Source organism: Carya illinoinensis, chromosome 1 (assembly GCF_018687715.1).
Source record: "Carya illinoinensis cultivar Pawnee chromosome 1, C.illinoinensisPawnee_v1, whole genome shotgun sequence".
Classification (NCBI taxonomy): Eukaryota; Viridiplantae; Streptophyta; class Magnoliopsida; order Fagales; family Juglandaceae; genus Carya; species Carya illinoinensis.
In genome coordinates this window covers 9677108-9704865 of record NC_056752.1, presented here as the reverse complement: position 1 = coordinate 9704865, position 27758 = coordinate 9677108, and the positions used below count along the sequence as shown (strand labels likewise).

The 27758-nt window shown below is 40.6% G+C and overlaps 1 protein-coding gene across 5 annotated transcripts in view; it reads left to right on the top strand.

The window, feature by feature from the left end:
* The window catches only part of LOC122309874 (acyl-CoA thioesterase 2-like), a 61065-nt gene that overhangs the window by 16853 nt on the left and 16454 nt on the right, over nucleotides 1–27758 (top strand). For all 5 annotated transcript variants that reach the window (XR_006242545.1, XR_006242546.1, XR_006242544.1 and 2 more), the window contains exon 9: nucleotides 26746–26858. Coding sequence is in view for 2 of the 5 variants with exons in the window: in XM_043123629.1 (XP_042979563.1) it covers nucleotides 26746–26858 (113 nt within the window). In the remaining 3 variants the exon portion in view is untranslated. The remainder of the gene's footprint in view (nucleotides 1–26745; nucleotides 26859–27758) is intronic.

Below are 27758 nucleotides of genomic sequence, written 5' to 3'. Positions count from 1 at the left end.
TTGGGATATTTGTTTGGGAGATTTATTATGTGAAGAACAATGGTTATTCACTCAGGTGGGTATGAATTTTGAGAAAGTCTTTTATGAGGTTGTGAATGTAGCCTATGCAGCACAAGGGAGAGGGAGGAACAAGTTGCAGTGTTTCAATTGTAAGGAATTTGGTCATATTGCCCGCAATTACCATAAAAAAGTTTGTAACTACTGCAAGAAAGATGGTCATATCATTAAAGACTGTCAAGTGTGGCCTTAGAATCGCCAACCCAAGCATTTCAGGCTGCTGTTCAGTCCTCTTCTTTTTCTTCTGCGCCACCTACTATAAGCTCTAATTCTTCTCACACCAGCAATGGTCTAATAGATGACTGTGTCTACTTTTAATGCCTTAGGCTTGCAAGGTACGAATACTAACTTGTTATAGAGATAATTTTAGGCCTTTCTATTTCTAGATGGTATAGTAGAGAAATAGGTGGTTGTAAATAGACTTAACGTGTAGATACCTAATGTGTACAGTGTAAACAACAACAATCAATTGCTGAAATCACGCTGAAAATGCTGGCTCTCTGATGTAACTCTATTCTATATAAATGAAAGAAACCAATGGAAAGAGGTATTGAGACCAAAACTAACATGGTATCAGAGCTTCTATTCTGATTATCATTTCTCTGTGGTCTTAATCCTTGAGGATTTCTGAGTTGTGACAATAATTTTTTTTTCTTCTCTGTTCTCACATGGTGGTGAGTTTATGAGTTTGTTGTGAGTGTTTTCTCGGTGCTTGTGGGGTTCTGACTTGTGGATTTGTCCTCTTGGTGGCTGTCGGCAGCTGCAGGTGATGTTTTTGTGTCAATAGACATTTTCTATGGTGGTTGACGGTGTTTCTGTCAGTTTTTGGTTTGAATACCTTTTTCCTTTTGTTTCCTTCATTTATATAAAGAGAGTTACAGAGGGCGCTCAATGTTCATCGTGATTCTAGCGCTTAATTGCTGCTGGTGTTATTGTACACAGGCATATTTACACGTTAAGTCTATTTACATCCAACCTATTTATCTGCTATACTATCTAGGTTGAGAAAGTTACTAAAAATAACTTTGTAACATAAAAGTATCTCTGTAACATCCCCCCTCAAATTGATGCTGGTGGATAAAGAAGCATCAATTTGTCAACCAAGAACTGATGCCAGTGCTGAGAAAGAGCTTTAGTGAATATGTCGGCAGTTTGACGTTCAGTGGATATGTGAGGGAGAGTAATCATATGTTTGTCAAAGGATTCAAGTATGGAATGACAATCGACTTCAATATGTTTCATACGCTCATGGAAGACAAGATTTGCGGCGATCTGAATAGTACTAGTATTATCAGCATGAAGATGAGTGGGATGCAGTTGACGAAAACCAAGTTTCCCCAATAACCCACGAAGTCATGTGATCTCAGAGCATGCGGAAGACATAACACGATTCTCAAATTCAGTAGAGGACTTGGAAATTTTGTCTTGCTTCTTACTCTTCCAAGAAATGAGTGCATTGCCTAAGAACATGCACCACCCAGTAATAGAGCGGCGAGTATTCGCACATCCAGCCCAATCAGCATTACTATACCCCACCAACTGTAAGGAGGATTCTTTAGGAAAGAGCAGCCCGCGTGTAGTAGTGCCCTTCAGATATCAGATAATGCGATGGACAGCAGCTAAATGAAGATGTCGAGGAGCCTGCATAAATTGATTGATTTGCTGCACAGCAAACGAAATGTTAGGAGGAGTAATCGTCAAATAGTTCAAACTCCAAACAAGCTGCCGATACAAGGATGGATTTGATAGAAGCTCCCCTTCTTCCTGAAGAAGCTTAAGATTTATCTCCAAGGGAGTAAAAACAGAGTTACCCTATTGGAGACCACCCAATAAAATAACATCCTGTGTGTATTTGTGCTGGTGTAACAACATACCAGTTGGAGTAAGTTTCACCTCAAGGCCAAGAAAGTACTGCAGGAGACCAAGATTTTTCATGTGAAAAGAGTCATTGAGATGCTATTGTAATTGCTTAATTAACTCAGTAGCGGAGCCAGTAATCACAATGTCATCGACATATACGAGAAGCAATACGATTCCTGCAGAATTTTTGCGAAGAAAAAGAGAGGAATCAAACTGACTCTTGAGTAAAATGAAAAGCAAGCAAGTTAGAGCGAAATTTGTCAAACCATGCACACGGAGCCTGTTTCAGTCCATACAAGGATTGGCGTAGCCGACAAACCTCTAAGGAAAGTGTAGCAAACATGCCGGGAGGTGGGTACATATATATTTCTTCCTTCAAATCCCCATGTAGAAAAGTATTCTTCACATCCATCTGCCGGAGAGACCACCCTTGCGACGCAACTAGTGCCAAGATAGTCCGCACAGTGGTCATTTACAACCAATAGGTTTGACATTAGAGGGACAAATTACAATGTCCCAAGTGTAATTGTCTTGAAGAGCTTGGATTTTCTCTTGCATGGCCTGCTGCCAACATGCTTGGGTGGATGTCTGGGTATAAGAGTGAGGAACAAAAATAGTATCGAGAGTGGCAGTAAGCGAGATGTGAGGAAAACCATACCTATTTGGTGGATGTTTAACCTCGGTAGAGTTCCGAGGTATAGGAACCGCAGAATCAGATGACGGATCAGTGTTTGTAAGGGGCGTTAAAGAAGGGGGAAGACGTTGATGATACACCAAACCTGGTTGAAATCGCTTAATAGAAGAAGACACATTATCAAAAGCGGGAAGAAGAGTAATAGGAGGATCAGAAATAACTTGAGACTAAAAGAAATATTCATTTTCGAAGAAAATCACATTCCGTGAGATTCGGAATTTATTTGCATGAGCATCATAGCAAACAAAGGATTGATATTCAGGAGATATACCAAATAATCGAAAATAGGGAGAATCATAATTTAGTGTGGTAGTAGGTAAACGATTGATCAAAAGCTTCTACCCAAAACTTAGAAGGTATAGAAGAATCAATCAATAACGTACGGACATTTAAAAGATGATGATTCTTACGCTCAGCGACTCCATTTTGTTGAGGAGTATAAGGACAAGAATGTTGAGAAATTATCCCCTTTTGCTGAAGAAAAGTTTGGAAAGAATGAGACATTTTTTTTTTTTGATAAGTAAAACTGTAGTATTAATTATAATAGGCATAGCCCAAGTACAGAAGATGGTATACAAGAGATAAGACCTATCTAGGTTGCTATAGAGGTTGCAAGGAACTCATGTACATTTAGTCCATTAAAGTCTATAGCTAGAGTCCACAGGAACAAAGTACTGAAAAAAATATAACGAAGCTCCTCGTTTGTCCGCTCCTTATCTTCGAATGTTCTCTCATTGCGCTTTTGCCAAATACACTACATAATACAAATAGGGACCATCTTCCACACCGCTTTGATTCGTGAATCTCCACCCGGCATCGCCCAATTGGCCAATAAATCTACCACTGACTCCGGCATTACCCAACTTAACCCTACTCGACTGAAAACCTCACACCACAAAGCTCTGGCTATCTCACAATGTAGCAGGAGATGGTTCACTGTCTCACCAGTTTTCTTACACATACAACACCAATCTGTGATGATGATCCGACACTTTCGCAAATTATCAGTAGTCAAGATCTTTCCCAACGCTGCTGTCCATGTGAAGAAAAGTGACTTGGACGGCGCCTTATTCCTCCACAAGCTTTTCCATGGGAAAGGAGGAGTTGGAAAAGTTGTAAGGGCCTTATAAAAAGAGCGGACCGAGAAAATACCCTTACCCACCGGTTTCCACCACAGCTTATCTTCATGTCTTCCATTCATCTTCATAGAGTACACTAGGCTGAAAAACTCCGTGAAACTATTTACTTCCCAATCTTGTGCTGTTCTACAGAAAGTGATGTTCCAATGGACTTGGTCCCCTGAACGAACCAGAAGATTCGCCACCGAAGCTTCTAGATCACAAGCCACTCGGAAAACCGACAGGAAGGAATCCTTCAAAGCCTCCTCCCCACACCAGATATCTCTCCAAAATTTTATGTGTGTGCCCTCCCCCACCAAAAGTTTCGTACGGTTGGCAAACACCCCCCACCCTCTTCTTATATGCTTCCAAATCCCCACCCCATAAGGCTCAGGCCCCTCTTTAGTACACCATTCCCCCCATAAGCTGCCATGTTTGCTCTCAACTACTAATTTCCATAACGCTTCCGGTTCCCTATTGTATCTCCATAACCACTTCCCGAGCAATGCCCGATTGAATTTTCTTAAGTTCTTTATCCCCAACCCACCAGAAGAAATTGGTCTGCATACCTTATCCCAACTGATTAAGTGAAACTTGAATTCATCTCCCATCCCACTCCAAAGGAAATCACGGTACAATCTTTCTATCCGTGTTGCCACGGAAACTGGAATAGGGAATAGAGATAGAAAGTAAGTAGGTAAGTTAGAAAGAATACTCTTTATCAGGGTCACACAGCCTCCTTTCGACAAATACAATCTCTTCCACCCAACCAATCTTCGCTCTATCTTCTCAATCACTGGATTCCAGATAGAAACAACTCGTGAAGCAGCCCCCAATGGTAGTCCCAAATAGGTCATAGGGAGAGTAGCGACCTTACAACCCAAAGTACTAGCCAACTGACTCGTGCTACTGACATTCCCAACAGGAACTAACTCTGATTTATCAAAGTTCACTCTCAAACCCGATGCTGCTTCGAAGCATAACAGAAGTGCTTTCAGTGTCCTAAGTTGTTCTTGTTCAGCCTCACAGAAGATTAAAGTGTCATCTGCAAAAAGTAAGTGGGATATTGAGATTTGGCCCCTGTTCAGATCACCCACTGAAAATCCAGCCAGCAGCCCATTGGTAACTAACGCCATTAGCATCCTACTCAGAACCTCCATGATGATGACAAAGAGAAATGGGGATAGAGGATATCCCTGTCTTAACCCCCTCGAACTGTTAAAGAAACCTTCTGGACTGCCATTGATCAACACTGAAAATTTTGCCGTTGAGATACACCATCTAATCCACCTACACCAACGTTCCCCAAAGCCACACCTCTTCATTAGATAAATGACTCAAAAGCTCTTTCCAACCATGATGCGGTCTGTGGCTCAATCGAATCAAATTCAAGTCCATCCACTTTTGGCCTCCATCCCTCTCTTTTTGTAAAAAGCTGTTCAAAAAAATTCAGCACGTGTTCCCTGATCACAGGAAGCTCCATACATTCACTACCATTGATTTTCAGCATTTCAATGGTATTAATCCTCCTATGAAAATTTGCCACTCTATGGAAGAATTTTGTATTTCGGTCCCCTTCTTTCAGCCACAAAGCTCTTGACTTCTGTTTCCAAGAGATCTCTTCAAGTGATAATACCCTTTCCAGATCGGCAGTCAACATTGCCTTTCTAGAAACTTCCTCTGCGGTAAGCAATCTATCTTCATTAAGCCTTGCTAGAACCTGTAACTCCTCCATCTTATTTTTCTTTTGTTCCCCTACATCTCCAAAACTTTGTGTGTTCCAAAGTTTTAAATCCTCCTTAAGCGCCTTAAGTTTGCCTGCAAGAATATGAGAGGGAGTACCATTAAACTGATAAGAAGACCACCAATTCCTTACCTTGTCCACAAAGCCCTCACTTTTCAGCCACATATTTTCAAACTTGAAATAACTACGCCCACTATGAATGCCTCCTCCATCCAACAAAATTGGAAAATGATCTGAGCATAGGCGCGGTAATCTCCTCTGTCATACCTCCGGATAATGGCATTCCCAATCCGGCGATATTAAAAATCTATCCAGCCTGGACCACATCTGACTATTAGACCAAGTAAAACGACCCCCCATGAGTGGGAGATCCACCATATTCAAGTCAAAAATGCAATCGGAAAACTCTGTCATGGCTGGTCGTAGGCGACTGTCACCAGATCTTTCACTAGGGAACCTTATAATGTTAAAATCCCCTCCTATGCACATAGGCAGGTCCCACCAGTTGTGTACACCAGCAAGTTCTTCCCATAAAAGATGTCTGCTGTTATCTACATTCGGTCCATAAATTCCTGCAAAAGCCCACAAAAAATTATCTTCTACCATCTCAAAAGAACATGCCACCGTGTAATCCCCCCAACGAACTCCTCCATCTTCATCACTACCATTTTGTCCCACATCACAAGAATACCACCCGAAGCCCCATTCGAGGCCAGATACACCCAATCTACATAAGGACAATGCCAAACACTTCTCACTATTTTTCTAGTCACCAATTTCAACTTGGTTTCTTGTAAACAAACAATATCCGCCCGCCAATCTCGAAGCAAGTTTTTTATTCTCGCTCGCTTATTACTCTCGTTCAGCCCCCGAACATTCCAAGACACAATTTTTGCCTTCATAAAGAAATACACGTACCCTTCCCTTTGGCCCTTTCACGGCTTGAACTTCCCTCTTTCAATGACCAATCTAGTCTCTTGAGCTCCCTACGTTTCTTAGCTCCCTTATTCTTAGAATGCGAGTGACCCACCTCAATGGCTGTGAGGAGAGCCATAAACTGTTCTTCATACCCCACACACTTCATACCCACAATATGTTGAATATCCTTTACCTTTTTAAACACCCAGTCCGACATCTCACCTTCATACCCTTGAGTCGGAGCGTAAAGTTTTGATACAAGTATTGAACTGTGTCTCGACAAGCGCAACAAATTTTTGAAAAACAGAAAATACATCATCTTTAGAATGGAGAAAATATATTCAGGTGAATCGACTATAATCATCAATAAACGTCACAAAATAACGATACTGACCATGAGAAATAACAGGACTCGCACCCCAAACGTCAGTATGCACAATCTCAAAATAGTTAGAAGCACGACTACCATGCGTAGGAAAAGGTAAAGTTTTACTTTTACCAAGACGACAGGTAACACAATCAAAAGATACAGGAGAAGAAGAAAATGAGTCTTTATTGCCCAAAAAACCATGTTTCGTTAGATGAGTCAAGACAACAGAATTAGGATGACCTAATTTCTTATACCAAACTTTATTAGTATTGGCAGTAGCCGTACAGGCAAGAAAAAGAACATTAGGAATAGAAAACTGTAAGAGAAATAAACGTCCTACTTTAGGTCCCTTCGCGATCACCGTCCCCGACACCTGATCCTGCACAAGACAACCATCACAAGAAAAGTGAATATCACAACTATTATCTACCAATAGTCCAAAATAAATCAAATTGGTAGACAATACAAGAGAGACAAAAACATCGCGAAATGAAGAGCCCAAATTACCAACAATAGTAATAGGAAGAGTACTGCCATCAGCGATCCGAATATTTTGCGTACCTTTATACTTACGAAGACCTGTCGTATTACCAGTCATATGATTAGAAGCGCCCGAATCAACAATCCAAGAAGTTGAGTTAGTACCTGTACCTTGCAGGCCTAAGGTCGTGAAAGCAGACACAATCATCTGTTGGACCATTGCTGGTGTGAGAACCGATAAATCAGAGCTTATAGTAGGCGGCTTAGAAGAAGAAGAAGCTGAAGACTAAACAACAGCTTGAAAAGCTTGGGATTGGTGATTTTGAGGCCGTATTCGATAGTCTTTGATGATATGACCCTCTTTCTTGCAGTAGTTACAAACTTTCTTAGAACAGTTGCGAGCAATATGACCAAATTCCTTACAACTGAAACATTGCAACTTGTTTCTCCCTCTCCCTTGTGCTGCATAGGCTACACTGACAGTCTTGGAAAAGACCTTCTCGGAAGTCATACTCATTTGAGTGGATAACCGCTGTTCTTCACGCAACAAATCTCCCAAACAAATGTCCAAAGAAAGAACCGGGTCACGGTTCAATAAACCAGCTCGAACAGGCTCAAATTCGAGTCGAAACTTCATTAAAAACTGATCGCGTTGACTCTCAGCATGAACTGCTTGAAGAGCCGCGATGGCCGCAGTGGGAACCTTAGCATGAGCAATGGCAGAATACTCGCTCCAAAGGTTAGTAAAACCAGAATAAAATTGAAATAGGTAAATTGCCTTGACTATAATTACTAATTTCCAACTCTAATTGGAACTTCCAAGCACTATGATCTTGGTGGTAAATACGGTGAAGATAATCTCACACAGCCTGAGCCGTAGTAAAACACCGAAGATTGGCAACAAGATGAGGCTCAATCGTTTCCAACAGCCAAGAGATCACCTTAGCATCCTTGACCTCCCATTGGGCAAATTCCTTATCATCAGTGGAAACTCGAACAGAATTGTCAATATGATTTGATAATTCTTTCCCTTTCAAAAACATCTTAAACTAAAATTCCCATGTAGGAAAATGTTTGCTAGTAAATCGTACAATAGTATTTTCAATAGACATGATGAGAGTCTATTAAAAAAAATCAGCTCAAGCAATCTCAAAATAATAATAATAATAATAGCAAGCCTAAATCAAAACAGTGCCAATCACCAAGTGAAATAAAAGCCCAAAGCCACGGCAAAATAAGCAAGCCTAAGTCAAAACTAGGGGTGAACAAAATAACCGGGAATCAGCCTAGGCCGAAAATTTCGACCCGACCCGCCATGAATTAACCGACTCGAAATGGTGTGAAAGAGAATTCGGAAGTTTCCGTAACCGTTCTTGAAAAGCGGTTAGAAATCGGGTAATTACCCGCTTTCCGTTTTCCATTGGTAGTGTCTCTTGAAACCGCGTACATGGCTGGGTATACCGGGCATCTCTCTCTCACTTGTGGCATGTTTCTGTTGTCCGTTTGTGTTTGCGGAGGAAGAGAACGAATCTGAACATGGGAAATGTCGGAGGAGGGAGCTAGTGAAGTTACAGGCCCTGTTCGTCGAGTTATTCTCATCTCTCATCTTTGTTGGACTAGTCACTCCGTCGCACTTCTCCAGTTCTCTGTAAGCTCCCAATTTCTCACCTTTCCACACCTGCCCTTACGACAAGATGTACTAGTCTTACATTCCATGCAAGAATAAGTATTATTCAGGTTTCGATGATCATCAACCAACGGTTGCAACCATTTCGCCATTGTCCTATGACGCTCTTACGCCGCATGGGTCGTGATTTTCATGCTCTTGAAATTGACTCGATTAACGAAGATGGGGTCATCGGGGGAGGCCAGCTTTTCTCTTTAGTAATTACGCGTCTTTATATATATATATATCATTGTCAGTAATTAAAAAACTGTAAGTTCAAGCGCAGTTGTGGATGGAAACCTCAGATTTCAAGCGCAGCAAGATAGGTTTAGCCTCCCTGATCTATAACTATCTATAATTAGACTGGAGAGCAACTAACTTTCTTAACAGCAGAAACATCATCCTTGGTTCCAACATTTATGGTCTGTCCTTTAGGCAAGGCTGAAGCATCATCTCCAAGTGGCTTGAATCGTCCAACATCGGAATAACCGAAACCGACCCGAATCAGTTCGGTTCGGGTAATCGGTAACGGTATAAAATCGGAAGAGTTCCGTTCGGTATAGTCACATATCGGGTCGGAACACGCTCTTTGCGGGTCGGGTCGGAACACTTTGCGGGTCGGGTCGGGTCGGGTCGTGTCGGCGTACAGCCCTAGTCAAAACAGTGCCAATCACCAAGTGAAATAAAAGCCCAAAGCCACGGCAAAATAAGATAAGCCCACGGAAACAAGAAGAAATCTGCCCACCAAAATAAGAAGCCTGCCCACCAAAATAGCACCAAAATGAAGCTCATGGAAGCAAGAAGAAACCTGCCCACGGCAAAATAAGAGAAGCCGACAACTGCAAGCAAATGACCCACAACTAAAAGATGGCTCACGACAACCAAGAGCACCGAGAGAATCACTTAGGCACCACCAGAAAGTGCCAACAGACCGAGATAGGTGCAGCCACCAAAAGAAAACCACCGAGAAGATTAGCCCACAACCAGAACAGACCTGCGCAACTCTGAAAAATTTTGACAGCCACCAAATGATGGAGCCTAGAAGCTGAGACAACCCAGACAGCTCTGACTCCAACAAAACTACCGAAAGCAAGAAGAAACCTTGCAGGAATAGTTAGGAAAAAAATTCCTCCTGTGTCGACTCACTAAAAACTCGAGGATTAAGACCAATAGAGACTCCGGAAGCAGAGATGGGACTCTGATACCATGTCAGTTTTTGGTCTGAATACCTCTTTCCTTTTGTTTCCTTCATTTATATAAAGAGAGTTACAGAGGGCGCTCAATGTTCAGCGTGATTCCAGTGCTTAATTGCTGCTGGTGTTACTATACACAGACATATTTACACATTAAGTCTATTTATATCCAACCTATTTATCTGCTATACTATCTAGGTTTAGGTAGTTACTAAAAATAACTTTGTAACATAAAAGTATCTCCGTAACAGTTTGTGGGTGGCTTTGAGGCTGTCGGCAGGTTCTGTGTGCAACTGTGTGGTGGTCGACCACTTCTGTGTGGCTATCGACAATGTTTTCTTTCTAGGTCATATTTTTTTTGGGTCTTGCCGTGTTTTTTTTTTTTTTCCTGCCATTGTTCACGGCACCTTCAGGCTTCCTTTTCGTGGGCAATTTTTTTTTTTCTTTCTCGTGGGTCTTTCTTTTTTGTGGGCCGTGCGTCTTTCCTCCTGCCGTGAGTCTCTTTTGCTCAATGGGAGAGCAAAGACAATACGTGTGAGCCCAATAGTGAAGAGCTTCTTGCCGTGAGTTTTTTTTTTTTATAATAATTATTATTATTCCCGTGGGCTAATTTCGAGTGGGATTCTATTACTTTGAGTGGATCATTTTGCGTTGGCCCAATTGATATTCCTATTATCATTTTGGGAACCTTATGCTGCAATACGTGATTGGGTCCTCTTTTGTGTTGATAATTTGGGCTGATAATCTGTATTGCAAATTATTTCCATAGGCTTATATCATTTGCATTACGTGTTTGGGCCTCTCTTATTCGGTTATTTATTTATTTATTTTTTTGTTCATAGACTTTCATAATGTCTATTGAAAATACTATTGTACGATTTACTGGCAAACATTTTCCTACATGGGAATTTCAGTTTAAGATGTTTTTGAAAGGGAAAGAATTATCAAATCATATTAATAGTTCTGTTCGAGTTTCCACTGATGATAAGGAATTTGCCCAATGGGAGGTAAAGGATGCTAAGGTGATCTTCTGGCTGTTGGGAACGATTGAGCCCCATCTTGTTACCAATCTTTGGTCTTTTACTATGGCTCAGGCTATGTGGGATTATCTTCACCGTATTTACTTCCAAGATCATAGTGCTCGGAAGTTCCAATTAGAGTTGGAAATTAGTAATTATAGTCAAGGCAATTTACCTATCGCACAATTTTATTTTAGTTTTATTAACCTTTGGACCAAGTATTCTGCCATTGCTCATGCTAAGGTTTCCACTACTGCCCTTGCTGCTCTTCAAGCAGTTCATGCTGAGAGTCAATGCAATCAATTTTTAATGAAGCTTTGACCCGAATTTGAGCCTGTTCGAACTGGTTTATTGATCCGTGATCCGGTTCCTTCTTTCGACATTTGTTTGGGAGATTTGTTGCATGAAGAAAAACAATTATTTACGCAGATGAGTATGACTTCTGAGAATGTCTTTTCCGAGATTGTGAATGTAGCCTATGTAGCACAAGGGCGAGGGAGGAACAAGTTGCAATGTTTCAGTTGCAAGGAATTTGGTCATATTGCTTGCAATTGTTCTAAGAAAGTTTGTAACTACTGCAAAAAGGGATTTACTATGCATCAGCCACTATTCATTTTCACAGCACACTTATAGCTTTTTATAGAATGTAGAGATGCTTTTCATAGGATATATAGATATTTTTTATAGGATGTGTGGTGTGGAGTGGTGAATAGTGGCTGCTCCCAATATTTTCTCCTGCAAAAAAGAGGGCCATATCCTCAAAGACTGTCGAATACGGCCTCAGAATCGCCAATCCCAAGCTTTTTAGGCTGCTGTTCAATCTTCTGCTTATTTTGTGCCGCCTACTGTAAGCTCTGATTCATCTGTTCTCACACCAGCAATGGTCCAACAGATGATTGTGCCTGCTTTCACGGCCTTAGGCCTTCAAGGTACGGGTACTAATTCAACTTCTTGGATTGTTGATTCGAGTGCTTCTAATCATATGACTGGTAAGACGATGGGTCTTCATGGTATTCGTAAGTATAGAGGCACGCAAAATATTCAGATCGTTAATGGCAGTACTCTTCCTATTACTGTTGTTGGTAATTTGGGCTCTTCATTTGGCGATGTTTTTGTCTCTCCTGGATTCTCTACCAATTTGATTTATGTTGGAAAATTGGTAGATAATAGTTGTGATGTTCACTTTTCTCGTGGTGGTTGTCTTGTACAGTATCGGGTGTCGAGGATGGTGATCACGAAGAGACCTAAAGTAGGACGTTTATTTCCCTTACAGTTTTCTATTCCTAATTTTGTTTCTCTTGCTTGTACGGCTACTACCAATACTAATGAAGTTTGGCATAAGAAATTAGATCATCCTAATTCTATTGTCTTGACTCATCTTATAAAACATGGTTTTTTGGGCAATAAAGACTCATTTTCTTCTTCTCCTGTATCTTTTGATTGTGCTACCTGTCGTCTTGGTAAAAGTAAAACTTCAAATTTTCCTACGCATGGTAGTCGTGCTTCTAACTATTTTGAGATTGTGCATACTGATGTTTGGGGTGTGAGTCCTGTTATTTCTCATGGTCAGTATCGTTATTTTGTGACGTTTATTGATGATTATAGTCGATTCACCTGGATATATTTTCTCCGTTCTAAAGCAGACGTATTTTCTGTCTTTCAAAAATTTGTTGCGCTTGTCGAGACACAGGTCAATACTTGTATCAAAACTTTATGCTCTGACTCAGGAGGGTGTACATGTCTCATTCTTTCCAAACTTTTCTTTAGCAAAAGGGGATCATTTCTCAGCGTTCTTGTCCTTATACTCCTCAACAAAATGGAGTCGCTAAGCATAAGAATCGTCATCTACTAGAAGTCGTCCGTATATTTTTGATGGATTCTTTTGTACCTTCTAAGTTTTGGGTAGAAGCTTTATCTACTGCTGTCTATTTGATCAATTGTTTACCTACCACCATACTAGATTATGATTCTCCTTATTTTCGATTATTTGGCATATCTCCTGAATATCAATCCTTCCATACCTTTGGGTGTGTTTGTTTTGTTCATCTGCCACCTGTTGAGTGTCACAAGCTTGCTGCACAGTCTGTTACGTGTGTCTTTATGGGATATAGTTCTACTTTGAAAGGATTTGTTTGTTATAATGCTCATGTAAATAAATTCCGAATCTCATGGAATGTGATTTTATTTGAAAATCAATATTTTTTTCATTTTTAGGTTATTTCTGATCCTCCTATTACTCTTTTTTCCGCTTTTGATGACGTGTCTTCCTCTATTAAGCGATTTCAACCAGGTATGGTATATCATCGTCGTCGTCTTCCTCCTTCTTCAACTCCCTTTCCAGACATTGATCTATCATCTGATTCTGCGGTTCCTATACCTCGGCACTCCACTCGGGTTACACATCCACCAGATAGGTATGGTTTTCCTCACATCTCGCTTACTGCCACTCTCGATACTATTTCTGTTCCTCACTCTTATATCCAGGCATTCACCCAAGCGTGTTGGCAGTAAGCAATGCAAGAGGAAATCCAAGCTCTTCAAGACAATCACACTTGGGACATTGTAATTTGTCCCTCTAATGTCAAACCTATTGGTTGTAAATGGATATACTCAGTCAAGTTTCGAGCTGATGGCTCACTGGATAGATATAAGGCCTGTCTCGTGGTTCTTGGGAACCAATAGGAGTATGGTATTGATTATGAAGAGACATTTGCACCTGTTGTCAGAATGACTACTGTACGGACTATCTTGGCACTTGCTGCATCACAAGGGTGGTCTTTCCGGCAGATGGATGTGAAGAATGCTTTTTCTACATAGGGATTTGAAGGAAGAAATCTATATGTCCCCACCTCCTGGCATGTTTGCTACACCTTCCTCAGAGGTTTGTTGGTTACGCTGATTCTTGTATGGACTGAAACAGGCTTCGTGTGCATGGTTTGACAAATTTTGCTCTAACCTGCTTGTTTTTCATTTTACTAGAGTCAGTTTGATTCCTTTATTTTTCTTCGCAAGACTTCTGCAGGAATTGTTTTGTTTCTCGTATATGTTAATGACATTGTGATTATTGGCTCCGATACTGAGTTAATTAAGCAATTACAATAGCATCTCAAGGCCTCTTTTCACATGAAAGATCTTGGTCCTGCAGTACTTTCTTGGCCTTGATGTGCAGCTTACTCCAACTGGTACATTGTTACACCAGCACAAATACACGCAGGATATTATTTTATTGGGTGGTCTCTAATCGGGTAACTCTGTTTTTACTCCCTTGGAGATAAATCTTAACCTTTGTCAGGAAGGAGAACTTCTATCAGATCCATCTTTGTATCGGCAGCTTGTTGGGAGTTTGAACTATTTGACAATTACTCGTCCTGACATTTCATTTGCCGTGCAGTAAGTTAGTCAATTTATGCAAGCTCATTGACATCTTCATTTAACTGCTGTCTGTCGCATTATCCAATATCTGAAGGGGACCACTACATGCGGGTTGTTCTTTCCTAAAGAATCCTCCTTACAGTTGGTGGGGTATAGTGATGCTGATTAGGCCGAATGTGCGGATGCTCGCTGCTCTATTACTGGGTGGTGCATGTTCTTAGGCAATGCACTCATTTTTTGGAAGAGTAAGAAGCAAGACAGAGTTTCCAAGTCCTCTATTGAGTTTGAGAATCGTGCTATGTCTTCCGCATGCGCTAAGATCACATGGCTTCGTGGGTTATTGGGGGAACTTGGTTTTCCTCAGCTGCATCCTACTCCTCTTCATGCTGATAATACCAGTGCTATTCATATTGCCGCTAATCTTGTCTTCCATGAGCGTACGAAATATATCAAAGTCGATTGTCATTCCATTCGTGAATCCTTTGACAAACATATGATTACTCTCCCTCACATTTTCACTAAAAGCCAAACTGCAGACATATTCACTAAAGCTCTTTCTCGGCACCGGCATTAGTTCTTGATTGACAAATTGATACTTCTTGATCCACCAGCATCAATTTGAGGGGGGATGTTACAGAGATAATTTTAGGCCTTTCTATTTCTACATGGTATAGTAGAGAAATAGGTGGATGTAAATTGACTTTTAGGCCTTTCTATTTCTAGATGATATAGCAGAGAAATAGGTGGTTGTAAATAGACTTTAGATACTTAATGTGTATAGGGTAAACAACAGCAATCAACTGCTAAAATCAGGCTGAAAATGCCGGCTCTCTGATGTAACTCTATTCTATATAAATGAAAGAAACCAATGGAAAGAGGTATTGAGACCAAAACTTGCATAACTCAACTTCGTGGATTGTTGATTTGGGTGTTTCTAATCGTATAACTAGTAATACAACGGGTCTCCATGGGGTTCGTAAGTATAAAGGCTCGCAAAATATTCAGATCGCTAATGGTAGTATTCTTCCTATTTCTACTGTTGGTAAATTGGGCTCTTCATTCAGCAATATTTTTGTCTCTCCTAGATTGTCTACCAATTTGATTTCTGTTGGACAATTGATAGATAAGAATTATGATGTTCACTTTTCTTGTGGTGGTTGTCTTGTGTAGAATCAAGTGTCAGGAACGATGATCGCAAATGGGCCTAAAGTGAGATGTTTATTTCCTTTATAGTTTTCTATTCCTAATGTTGTTTCTCTTGCTTGTATGGCTACTGCCAAAACTAATGAAGTCTGGCATAAGAAATTAGGTCATCATAATTCTGTTGTCTTGGGTCATCTTATTAAACATGATTTTTTGGGCAATAAAAATTCTTTTTTTTCTTCTTCTCCAGTATCTTTTGATTGTGCTACTTGTCATTTTGGTAAAAGTAAAACTTTACCTTTTCCTGCGCATGGTAGTTGTGCTTCTAATTGTTTTGAGATTGTGCATACTAACGTTTGGGGTGTGAGTCCTGTTATTTCTCATGGCCAGTATTGTTATTTTGTGACGTTTATCAATGATTATAGTCGATTAACCTGGATATATTTTCTCCGTTCTAAAGTTAACGTATTTTTTGTCTTTTGAAAATTCGTTGCACTTGTTGAGACACAGTTCATTACTTGTATTAAAACTTTATGCTTTGACTTAGGACGGAGTACATGTCTCATTATTTTTAGACTTTTCTTCAGCAAAAGGGGATCATTTCCCAACGTTCTTGTTCTTATACTTCTCAACAAAATGGAGTCGCCGAGTGTAAGAATCGTCATCTCTTAGATGTTGTTCGTACTTTGTTGATTGATTCTTCTGTACCTTTTAAGCTCTGGGTAGAAGCTTTATCTACTGCTGTCTATTTGATCAATCGTTTGCCCACTACCACTCTAGATTAAGATTCTCCCTATTTTTGATTATTTGGCATACCTCTTGAGTATCAATCGTTTCATACTTTTAGGTGTGTTTGTTTTGTTCATCTGCCACCTGTTGAGCGTCACAAGCTTGCTACACAGTCTTTTACCTGTGCCTTTATGAGATATAGTCATACTCAGAAATGATTTGTTTGTTATGATGCTCATGTAAACAAATTTTGAATCTCACAGAATGTGATTTTCTTCGAAAATCAATATTTCTTTTAGTCTCAAGTTATTTCTGATCCTCCTATTATCCTTCTTCCCGCTTTTGATGATGTGTCCTCTTCTATTAAGCGATTTAAACTAGGTATGGTGTATCATCGACGTCTTGCCCCTTCTTCAACGCCCCTTCCAGACATTGATCTGTCATCTGATTCTGCGGTTCCTATATCTCGGCACTCTACCTGGGTTACACATCCACTGGATAGGTATAGTTTTCCTTATATCTCGCTTACTATCACTCTTTCCACTTATTCTGTTCCTCACTCTTATACCCAGGCAGCCACCCAAGCATGTTGGCAGCAGGCCATGCAATAAGAAATCCAAGCTTTTCAAAACAATCACACTTGAGATCTTGTGATTTGTCCCTCTAGTGTCAAACCTATTGGTTGTAAATGGGTGTACTCAGTCAAGTTTCGAGCTGATGGCTTATTGGACAGATATAAGGCCCGTCTCGTGGTTCTTGGGAACCGATAGGAGTATGGTACTGATTATGAAGAGATATTTGCACATGTTGCCAAAATGATTACTGTGCGGACTATCTTGGCACTTGCTGCGTCACAATGGTGGTCTCTTCGGCAGATGGATGTGAAAAATGTTTTTCTAGATAGGGATTTGAAGGAATAAATTTATATGTCTCCACCTCCCGACATGTTTGCTACACCTTCCTTAGAGGTTGGTTGGCTACGCTGATCCTTGTATGGACTAAAATAGGCTCCACGTGCATGGTTTGATAAATTTCGCTCTATACTGCTTGCTTTTCATTTTGCTCAGTAGTTTGATTCCTCTCTTTTTCTTTGCAAGACTTCTGCAGGAATTGTATTGCTTCTGGTATATGTTGATGACATTGTGATTACTGGCTCCGATAGTGAGTTAATTAAGCAATTACAACAGTATCTCAAAGCCTCTTTTCACATGAAAGATCTTGGTCCCCTGCAGTACTTAAGGTGCAGCTTACTCCGACTGGTACATTGTTACACCTGCACAAATACACACGAGAAATGATTTTATTGGTTGGTCTCCAATCGGGTAACTTTGTTCTTACTCCCTTAGAGGTAAATCTTAAGCTTCGTCAGAAGGAAGGTGAGCTTCTATCAAATTCATCCTTGTATCGGCAGCTTGTCGGGAGTTTGAACTACATGACGATTATTCGTTCTAACATTTCTTTTGCTGTGTAGCAAGTCAGTCAATTTATGCAGGCTCCCCGACATCTTCATTTAGTCGTTTTTCGCCGCATTATTCTATATCTGAAGGGCACCTTTACACGTGGGTTGTTCTTTCCTAAAGAATCTTCTTACAGTTGGTGGAGTATGGTGATGCTAATTGGGCCGGGTGTGTGGATACTAGTCGCTCTGTTACTGGCTGGTGAATGTTCTTAGGCAATGCACTCATTTCTTGGAAGAGTAAGAAGCAGGACAGAGTTTCCAAGTCCTCCACTGAGTTTGAGTATCGTGCTATGTCTTCCGCATGCTTTGAGATCACATGACTTCGTGGGTTATAGGGTGAACTTGGTTTTCCTCAGTTGCATTCCACTCCTCTTCATGCTGATAATACCAGTGCTATTCAAATCGCTGCTAATCCTGTCTTCCATGAGCGTACGAAACATATCGAAGTTGATTGCCATTCCATACGTGAATCTTTTGACAAACATATGATTACTCTCCCTCACATTTCCACCGAACGTCAAACTGTAGACATATTCACTAAAGCTCTTTCTCGGCATCGACATCAATTCTTGGTTGACAAATTGATGCTTCTTGATCTACCAGCGTCAATTTGAGGGGGGATGTTACGGGGATAATTTAGGCCTGTATATCTAGATTGTATATAATAGATAATTAGGCTGTAGATAATGTGGGAAACACTTAACGTGTACAGAAAATCTGGGCTGTAGATAACGTGGGAAATACTTAATGTGTACAGAAAATCTAGCAGCAATTAGGTGCTGAAATATCTAGCAACAAATATGTAACTCTCTATAAATAATGAAAGAAATCCAATGGAAAAGGTCTTCAGACCTATTGACAAATAGTACTAGATTAGTTTCTTTGATTAGCTCATTCATATAGCAAGGTCAAACCACAATGGAGAACAAGAGGTTAAGGATTTGGTTTTTGTTTGTGTGGTAACCATTATAAAGAATCAGTCTACTTGTTTCCAAGGATAAGTGTTAGGGACCTTGGTCAAGTCCCTAGACCATAAGTTCTCCACGCCAATGGTGGTCTAGTGATGACCGAATTCTTGTTCCTCTCTTGCTTGGTTCTCGAGCAATAGTGGTCAAGATGACCACTTGGGTATGGTGTGGTTAGGTGTTTAGGCAAAAATGGGTGTATGGAGTGATGGAATGGGCAAGGGATTGTGGGGGTTTCAATGGTGATGGGCGCACGGGCACTAGAGTGGGCTAGGGTTGGAGCCACTTGGAATATGGGGTTTAGGATTTAGAAGATGTATGAGGGACGGCTAGGATGGAGGTTTAGTGTTTTGGGAGTGGGAGGCTAGGGCTGGCCGAGTTTGGCTTGTGAGGGATTTTAGGAAAGTTTCCTAAAATCTTGGAAGTCAAAGATGAGGTGTATGGCCGGCTATGGAAGGAGGGCTTGGTCAATTAGGATTCCTAAAGTATAGGAACCTTAATTGGCAAGATGAGTGGGCGGATAAGGCAATTCAAATTAGGCAAGGATTGCCAAAATTTGAATTCAATTCCCAAAGGAAGGGAATTTCGGCCAAGGCTAATAAGATGGAGCAAACAATTTATGGAAAATTGACAAACACAAGCGTTGGGAGATTTTATGGATTGGATGGATTGGAAGAGCAAAAATTATGAAGAACACTCGAGAACAATGAAGAACACTCAAGAACAAAAGCACAAACTTATGAACTTGAATGAACAAAAGCATAAACGATAATAATTCAATACTTGATTCACAAGTTGCACAATAATTGAATAAACCTCATATATTGAAGAACTCAACTTGGATTCACGGATTGCACCAAGTTGCAAATAACAAGATGAATGAATCACACTTATTTACGAATTGCAAAGTGTAATTCTCTCTTTGGGATTCACGAATTTCACCCAAAAAGCCCAAGTGCAAGGCACCGGTTTGTGATCTCTCAAACAATAGTCTTCCCTCTAGGAGTTTGCCAAAAGATTCTAAAGCAAATGAAAGATGTCCTATTTATAAGTAATACAAATTGGAAACCCCCAATAGGTCCCTTGAAAATAAATAAATAAATAAAATTAAATAAATAAAATAAATAACATGATAGTGGTCATGGACCAAGGCTAGCCGTGGCATGCATGGCCCATGGTGGGCTAAGTGGGTGCACGGCGGTCTTTGGGTTGGTCCATGGTCAGGTGGTGTAGCATGGCTTGCTGATGGTGAGCCATGGTGGTGCACGACATGGTCTAGGCTGGTGGCCTAGGCGCTGAGTCTGCAAGGCATGGGCTGGAGTCATGCGTTGGATGACATGCCTGGTGGGCATGCCACTGACCCGCTCTGCAAGGCACGGGCTGGAGCCGTGCGCTGGATGGCATGCCTAGTGGGCATGCCACTAACCTGCTCTGCAAGGCACGGGCTGGAGCCGTGCACTGGATGGCATGCCTGGTGGGCATGCCACTATCCTTACTGAAGTGTGGCTGGGTGGGCTGGAAGTGCCGCACAAGGCCTTGTGGCGCATGGGTGCGTCCAAGGGCCACGCGGCCCACCAAGATGCGCATGGGCCTGCGCACTGAGACTTGCATGGGCGTGCGGCACCAGGCTGCGCGCGCAGGCAAGCTCTCGCTAGCCCCCATGCTGGGCGCCCCGTGTGTGCCACCGCGCGGGCCAAGGCATGCATGCATGCTGGGCGCCCCGTGCGTGTCACCCCACGAGCCAAGGCATACTTGTGGGTTAGCCAAGGTGCTGTCCTTGCCTCCCAAGGGCAGTGTCGAGGCTTGTCCTAAGGCGACTTTTCTAGGGTTTGTAACAGTAAGGTTGCAGTTCCTGTGACGCCCCCAACTCTCACATATGGACACGTGGAAATCGAGGCGTCGGGATGATAACAACACGGATCACGCATCCCATCATTGAGTGCCAAGTGTGTGTACATGCAACACGTGTACATAAAAATAACGCAGCGGTAATAAAAAGTCTTTCAACTAAGTATCAGAATTTTGTTTAAATACAAACTCGTTTAAAACAAGCGTAATGAAATACTACAACTTTAACATTGTCACAAATCCAAAATACATAAAATAAGGGCAATGGAAAATATTTTCCAACAATACAACCCCAAACCAGCACTCCGGCGGAGCCGCCTCCTCAGGCTCAGCCTCCTCCTACTCATCTGCACCAAAATCTATGATACCAAAGACGGTACCACAGGTAAGTAATAATCCAAACACCCACAAGATAAAAATATAGTAAAACTCAACAATATGCATGAACAGGATGCCATATGCATGAGATCCAAAAATAATATTTTTAAAAAATATTTACTTTCCAACTCATGGAAAAAATCACATTTGGCCCAAAAATAATTCATTTTCCAACTCACTCCAAAAGTCACATTTGGCCCAAAATATTCCTTCTTCATTAATCGAATGCACCATGAGCTCCCTTAGGGGTCATTCGCACACCCTGGCTCCCTTTATTACACTATGGGTAACGACCATGCGTGTGACTTCGTAACGAGCAATTTCCAGTTTAGCGCCTAGCGCGTACGTAGCCAAGCATCCTCTAGCCCCGCTAGCAGAGGGGCCAGGGAGTCGGTACGAGAGTGTTACCCTCCCGCTCGCTCTCGTTGTAGCCCAGTGACAACTCAGGGGATGTCACTCAATATATTATGCTCCCGAGTGACCAGATGAGCTCCACCGAGATAATACCCCATCTCGGCTTGGGGTCGTGATACACACGCACCCAAAAATCCATTTACGCACGAAAACCCAGTTTTCATTATTCAACACATGTACATGTATGTCATTATGCGAAAAATCCAATTTTTCCTTTTTAAACATGAACATGCATGCTCTATGCAATGCACACATCAAAACACAATTTATCCAACAAATCTCAACATCAACAAAAAATAAGTAACTCCATCCTCAAATCCATCCGACTCCTGACTCCTTGGACTCAGTCCGGAATAACCAACCAGTTACAATTTATTGTAAAAGTAATAATATATTTAAATCTAAAATGAAGTTTGGAAAATACTTACAGCGCTATATAATATTTTTCGAAGGATCAATGGGCTGCAAAAGGTGGAGGAAAAGCAACATAACAGTGTAAAAACACTATGGCTGTGGGTTGTAAAAATACCCACTTTTGAATGGGGACAAACCAAGACTTGGGATTGATAGGGAATGGCTTAGAGGCGTTTATGAAACTAGTGGAAATGAGGGTTGGCCGTGGGTGGCGGTGAAAACGGCGGTGGAAGTGAAAAAAGGCCAAAACGGAGTTGAGCTCGTAGGCTCCGGCGACGGATCGGAACTGGAAATGGGTAGTTTAGGTTGGCAAGAGGTCAGTGATGAAGTGGTGGCCGGAGGTGGAACGACGGAGGCGCTATAGCAAAATGACACCGCGGCTTGGAAGAGCTCGTGTTGGTTAATGGTGGCGCGGGAGAGGCTAGAAATCGGTGGATAGGTGCGCCGGTCGGTGGGGGTGGTGAGGGCCACTCCAGCGAGCGGCGGTGGGCTGGGTAGATGAAGGAAACAGTCTGAGAGGGAGGGAGAGACGTTGCATGGGGCTGGGGAGAAATAAGGAGGAAGAAGGAAAAAGAAAGAAGAAAAGAAAGAAAAAAGAAACAGGAAGGGAAAGAAATGAGGTCCAATCCTCACATCTAAGGTTCAAAAATTGATCCAAAGAAAACAATTTTAAAAGCTATAAATTGAATAAAATAATTTAAACACATTACCTTGCTAAAATATAATAAATAACTAGTAAAAACTAACAACAAATTTTTAAATATAAAAATAAACTAAATTAAATTAAATAGCAATTTAAACACAAAATAATAATTAATACTAAGAAAGCACCTTAAAATAAATTTCACAACTAATAAATCCAATTAATATTCAATAAATTTAAAACAAAAGAACCAATATTTTAATTAAATTAAAATAATCATTCAATAAAAGTACACGTAAGAATGGGGTAACATAGTTCCCTTCTATTGATTTGGCCGACAAGATATCTTTGGAAATATTTGAGAAGGAAGAAGTGTTAGGAACTCTCAGTGATATGAGAGTAGATAAAATTTGGGTTGGATTGGTTCACCATGGCTTTGTTCCAACATTGTTGGGTGGTTGTAGATGGAAATGTTGTGTCTTTCTTTAATAAATTTTGTAATACCTGGAGGCTTGAGAAGTCTCTAAATGCTTCTTTCACTATGCTGATTCCTAAAAAACTTGGTGCTATGTCATCAAATATTTGGCCCATTGATTTGGTAGGGAGTATTTATAAAACTATGGCAAAGGTTCTGGCTAAAAGAATGAATATGGTGCTGGAGAAGTAAATTTCAGGGTGTCAACATGCTTTTGTGGCAGGGAGACAGACCTTGGGTTCATTGCTTGTTTCAAATGAATATTTGGGGTTCAAAAGTCACACTACCAGGTTGGTTTTGAAGTTAGATATTAAAAAAGCTTCTTCATGTAACTAGGATTGCTTAGTTTATCTGTCAAAGAGATGGTGCTTGGAGAAACATGGAGGGATATGATTGTTTCGAGCATTTTAACCAACCCCTAGGGGTTGGGGGGTTGGCTTAAGTGGTAAGGGCCATGTCTGATGCTCCCTCCAAGTTGAAGGTTAGAACAGTTTCTAGGGGCCATCGGACTGGGGGACTTTTTTTTTGAATTATCCGAGGTGCATTTTTGGGAAACTCCTTGCTGACTGTTTGTTCACCCCCATAATTAGTCGGAACTTTGATCCCGGACACCTGGTGTTGGGGGTAAAAATACTAGGTCCAAAATAGCATTCTAAGCCTAGTCCATTGGCAGACCCTCATCAAAAGTAGGAGGGAATAGAAAAAGGAAAAGATGATAAGACAAGGAAAAGTGTCAGGAGCTTGGGAAATGAAGTTAGACACAAAGTGAGATGGTGATGTGACATAAAGCTAATATTCCTCACCAACCAAGGCCTCAATAAAGGGGGCTTTCCTACCCAAAGGAGAGGGGACGATCTAGTGTGTGTGTGTGTGTGTGTGTGTGTGTGTGTGTGAGAGAGAGAGAGAGAGAGAGAGAGAGAGAGAGAGAGAGAGAGAGAGAGAGAGAGAGAGAGAGAGAGAGAGAGAGAGAGAGAGGCTCCTAGGTAACTTTGGCTGGATCATTGAGAGGGCTTCTTCAACTTCACCGCGAGAGACTCCAGAGATATGATCTACTCTAGGCTAAAGGGGTCACTGATCCCATTGTATAGTGAGATGTGAGAGACCATTATAGTGGATTTTCCCTCCAAATCCTTGGATATAGGCTCTATGCCAAACCACGGAAATCTGTGTGTCCCATTCTCTCTTTATATTTCCTATATTCATTTATCATTTACTGCTATGGATGTATGTATGGGCACCGTACTGACTCCCCCAAACTGTCATTGTGGTCTCCAGACTGCATCCTCAAGGCCCGAATCACCACCGTGGGCTATGGATGATTCTTTCTCTTGTTTCGGCCTATTGGACGATTTTTGTCCCTAACACTTGGTGCCAATTAAAAAAAAAAGTTTGTTTTTACTCTACACTTCTTGGTGTTGATTAATTTCAGCCCTTCCAGTATTTCTTTTAGGTAGTTCAGGCAATGGGTTCCATGATCTCCCATGCTTTTTAACTTGTAATGGTGAGCCAGAGAGGGAAGTTGGGTAGGTGGAAGTGTTCCTTTAGGTTTGGAGATATTCTAGAAGTGGTAGGCATCATATGCTTTAAAGTGAGGCCAATGGATAATAGAGTTGGTGAGGAGTATTCATGGGGGTAGTATTTATAGAAATATTAGGGCAGGCTAGGGGAGGTTTGTAGGCTGTATTGACTTCATGGCCGGGATGGTGTAGAAGAGTGTGTTAGCATACTGTTTGGTGTGGGAATTACATCTGAAAGTTTGTTTCTCAATTCTTTATTTATTTACTATGGTAAAAATGCTCCTGTATATTTTTATTTGAGGTTTATTGACGATGTTGAAGTCCGTTCATGAAATATCAGGTTTATAGGACCTTTCATGCTGGAGAGTTGGAGTCTGATGATTCTATTTGAATAATATATTCAAAAACTCCAACATGTGGAAGAGTTGATCATCTAACGCTGGATAGAATTAAAATTGTTCCGACGGCTAGTTAATCAAAGGAAACTAGGGATTGAGAATGAGAAAAGATGCAAAACAGAGAGAAATCAACTCTTTTCCTCTTGAAAGCGTCAATTTAAGTTATTTTTTGCTTTTTATGGAAATATTTAACTTTCACTTTTAGATATGATTTTGATTATGATGTGAGCCAAATTTTTGGCAAGCATCTTATTTTATTACGTATTTTATTTTTATGAAACAATTGGGATTTTGCCTTTTCAAGCAAATTCCTCATTATCTCAAATCTCCATAGCTATTTGAGCCTGCCCTTCATCTTGTCCCAATCACCAATCTTGGCTTTGCCTTGTCGTTTCTCAGACCACTTTAATTGCTCCCACCAAGCATATGCTCAACCCTTCAGCTTGATGACAACCATTTTGACCTTCATACGATCCGGGACATTCTTGTAATAAAAAATATGTTCTACCTCATGCAACCAATCGATGTAACCTCCATCATCTAGGAAGATTCAATGTTTGTTCTTTATATGAGCTATTAAGAGGTTCCAGTGAGTGCAGTTCCTTGGACGGATATTCAGTGTTGCAAGGTTCCTAATAATGCTAATGCTAAACTCACTCTCTCTCTCTCTCTCTCTCTCTCTCTCTCTCTCTCTCTCTCATATGGACAGGAGCTTTAGGGAAAATCCTGACACCACAAAATCCCAATAAAAGAACTTTATTCAAGTAGATGGGAGTTTATGTGTAGTGTACTTGTGGAACTGTGAATGGAGATCATTTTTCGAATAATTATGTAATAGCAAGCGATCTGTGATCTTTTGTCCTTACTGTGTTTGGAATCAAATGGGTGGTGCCAAAGAAGCAAATCGATCTGCTGTTTGAGTGGGCTAATGGTTTTGGAAAGTAAAGGAGTTCTAATTTTGGCATGTTGTCCCCTTTGATCAATGCGGGTGATGGGAAAGGAAATAAATAACTTTACATCTAGTGGTGAGGAGTTATCAATTATTATTGACCTGCAATCAGTGTTTTGGTGATCTTTGTTAGAGTGGTCTGTGAGCTTGGCATCCCTTATACAATTACATTTGTAGATTTTCTTGTTTCTCTTTCTTTTCAATTGCAATTCTTTAGGAATACTTCGTTTACATTTTGAGTGCAGATACATGTACTTCCTAGTCTAGCTAAATTTAAACATATAGTTGTGAGAGAAAAATTTGTTCCCTACCATCTTGAGACTAGACTTTATAATAATGAATATTTTGGACGTCTCTATCTTTTAGGTTACCTTTTACCTTTTACATTGTTGAGAAAAGAAAAAAAAGATCTTTGGTAGATTCATCCTATGACTTTCCCTCCTTCTATATTGGTCCCTTTCATCTTAAGAAATACACAACTAAGACTTGATAGTGAATTCAGCAGAAAAGTGATTGGAGGTTCCTAGTTGGCTCCGTTTCTAATTTAGGCCCTGTTTCAGAATTTCTTTTTATGTTTAAGCATGCTTGTCTTTGAGCCTCTTGTTGTCTCCATGGAAATCCAATATACTTTTGAGTGAATCATAATGAACTAGAAGTATGAACAAACTATGGTTTTCAAATGGTTTTTGTGCTTGCAGTTTGCATGTCAAAATTCTCAGCAGGTTGTATATCTATGCACTGTTGGTATATATACTGTTTTCTGCTACAGGAATTAATGATATATCTTCATAATTTTAACCCACTGCTTAAATTTATTTAATAAAGATGCTACAAATTTTCAGGTACCTTTGTCTATTATCCTTTTCATCAAATATAACAAATAAGTGAGACAGTCATTAATGGTATACATATGCTTTTGTAGAGCCATTTATATATGAAGTTCATCGGCTTTGTGATGGAAAAAGCTTTGCTACCCGAAGAGTAGATGCAATCCAAAAGGGAAACATGATATTCACACTGCTCGCTTCATTTCAAGTAAGAATTTGGTTGCATTATTTTGAGTTGGAGTTGGACTTTTGACCAGCAGTTCTAAAATCTTATGATCATCATGCACTTTTCTTGCCTTTGATATGTTACCAGTTTCTAACAGTTGGAATACGGGTTTGGTGGAGTAGGCCCTTTCGGAGTTTACAAGTATTGAGGAGTGTGTTGGGGAATTTACAGTGGCTTGGTGTAAGGGCAAAATCTGGTTTGGTGGGATAGGCATTGGTGCGCTGGTGGTGGTTTGGTGCAGGCGTGTCTTTGGGCTTGTGCTAGGGCTTTGTTAGGTCCATTTTCCTAGATGAGTTTTATCTTTTTATTGCACCCCAACTAGGTGTTTTCTCTTGTATACATCTAGTGTACTTGGCTACGCCTATTGGCATTAATAAATTTTTACTTATAAAAAAAACAGTTGGAATCCTTGAATTTGGCCGTGATTGTAACCAAGGTCTTTTACAAGAGTTTATAGATTGAACAGTATGACTAGAGACCCATGTTGGATAGGCTTTCGTTTGATTCTCTTTATGAGGATGGGAAGAATTGTTTGGAGAGAAGATTTCAGGATACTTTGGTTTCAGAAGTGGAGAGATCTCTTACTGCTAATAAAGCCTCAGGTCCTGTTGGTTTTTCTTTGACCTTTATCCAAACATGTTGTGAGATAGTCAAGGAAGTCATTATAAAGGTGTTTCCATGCTAGAGTAAGCTTGTTAGAAATTTAATACAACTTTTCTTGCTCTTAGCCTGAATAAACCAAAGGCCCTTGATGTTAAGGATCTTCACCCTATTAGTCTTGTTGGTGGGTTTGCAAAATCATTGCTAAAGTTTTGGAAAATAGGTTGAAATTGTTGTTGGAGAAGATTATCTCCAATCTCAACAAAACATTTTTGTCAAGGG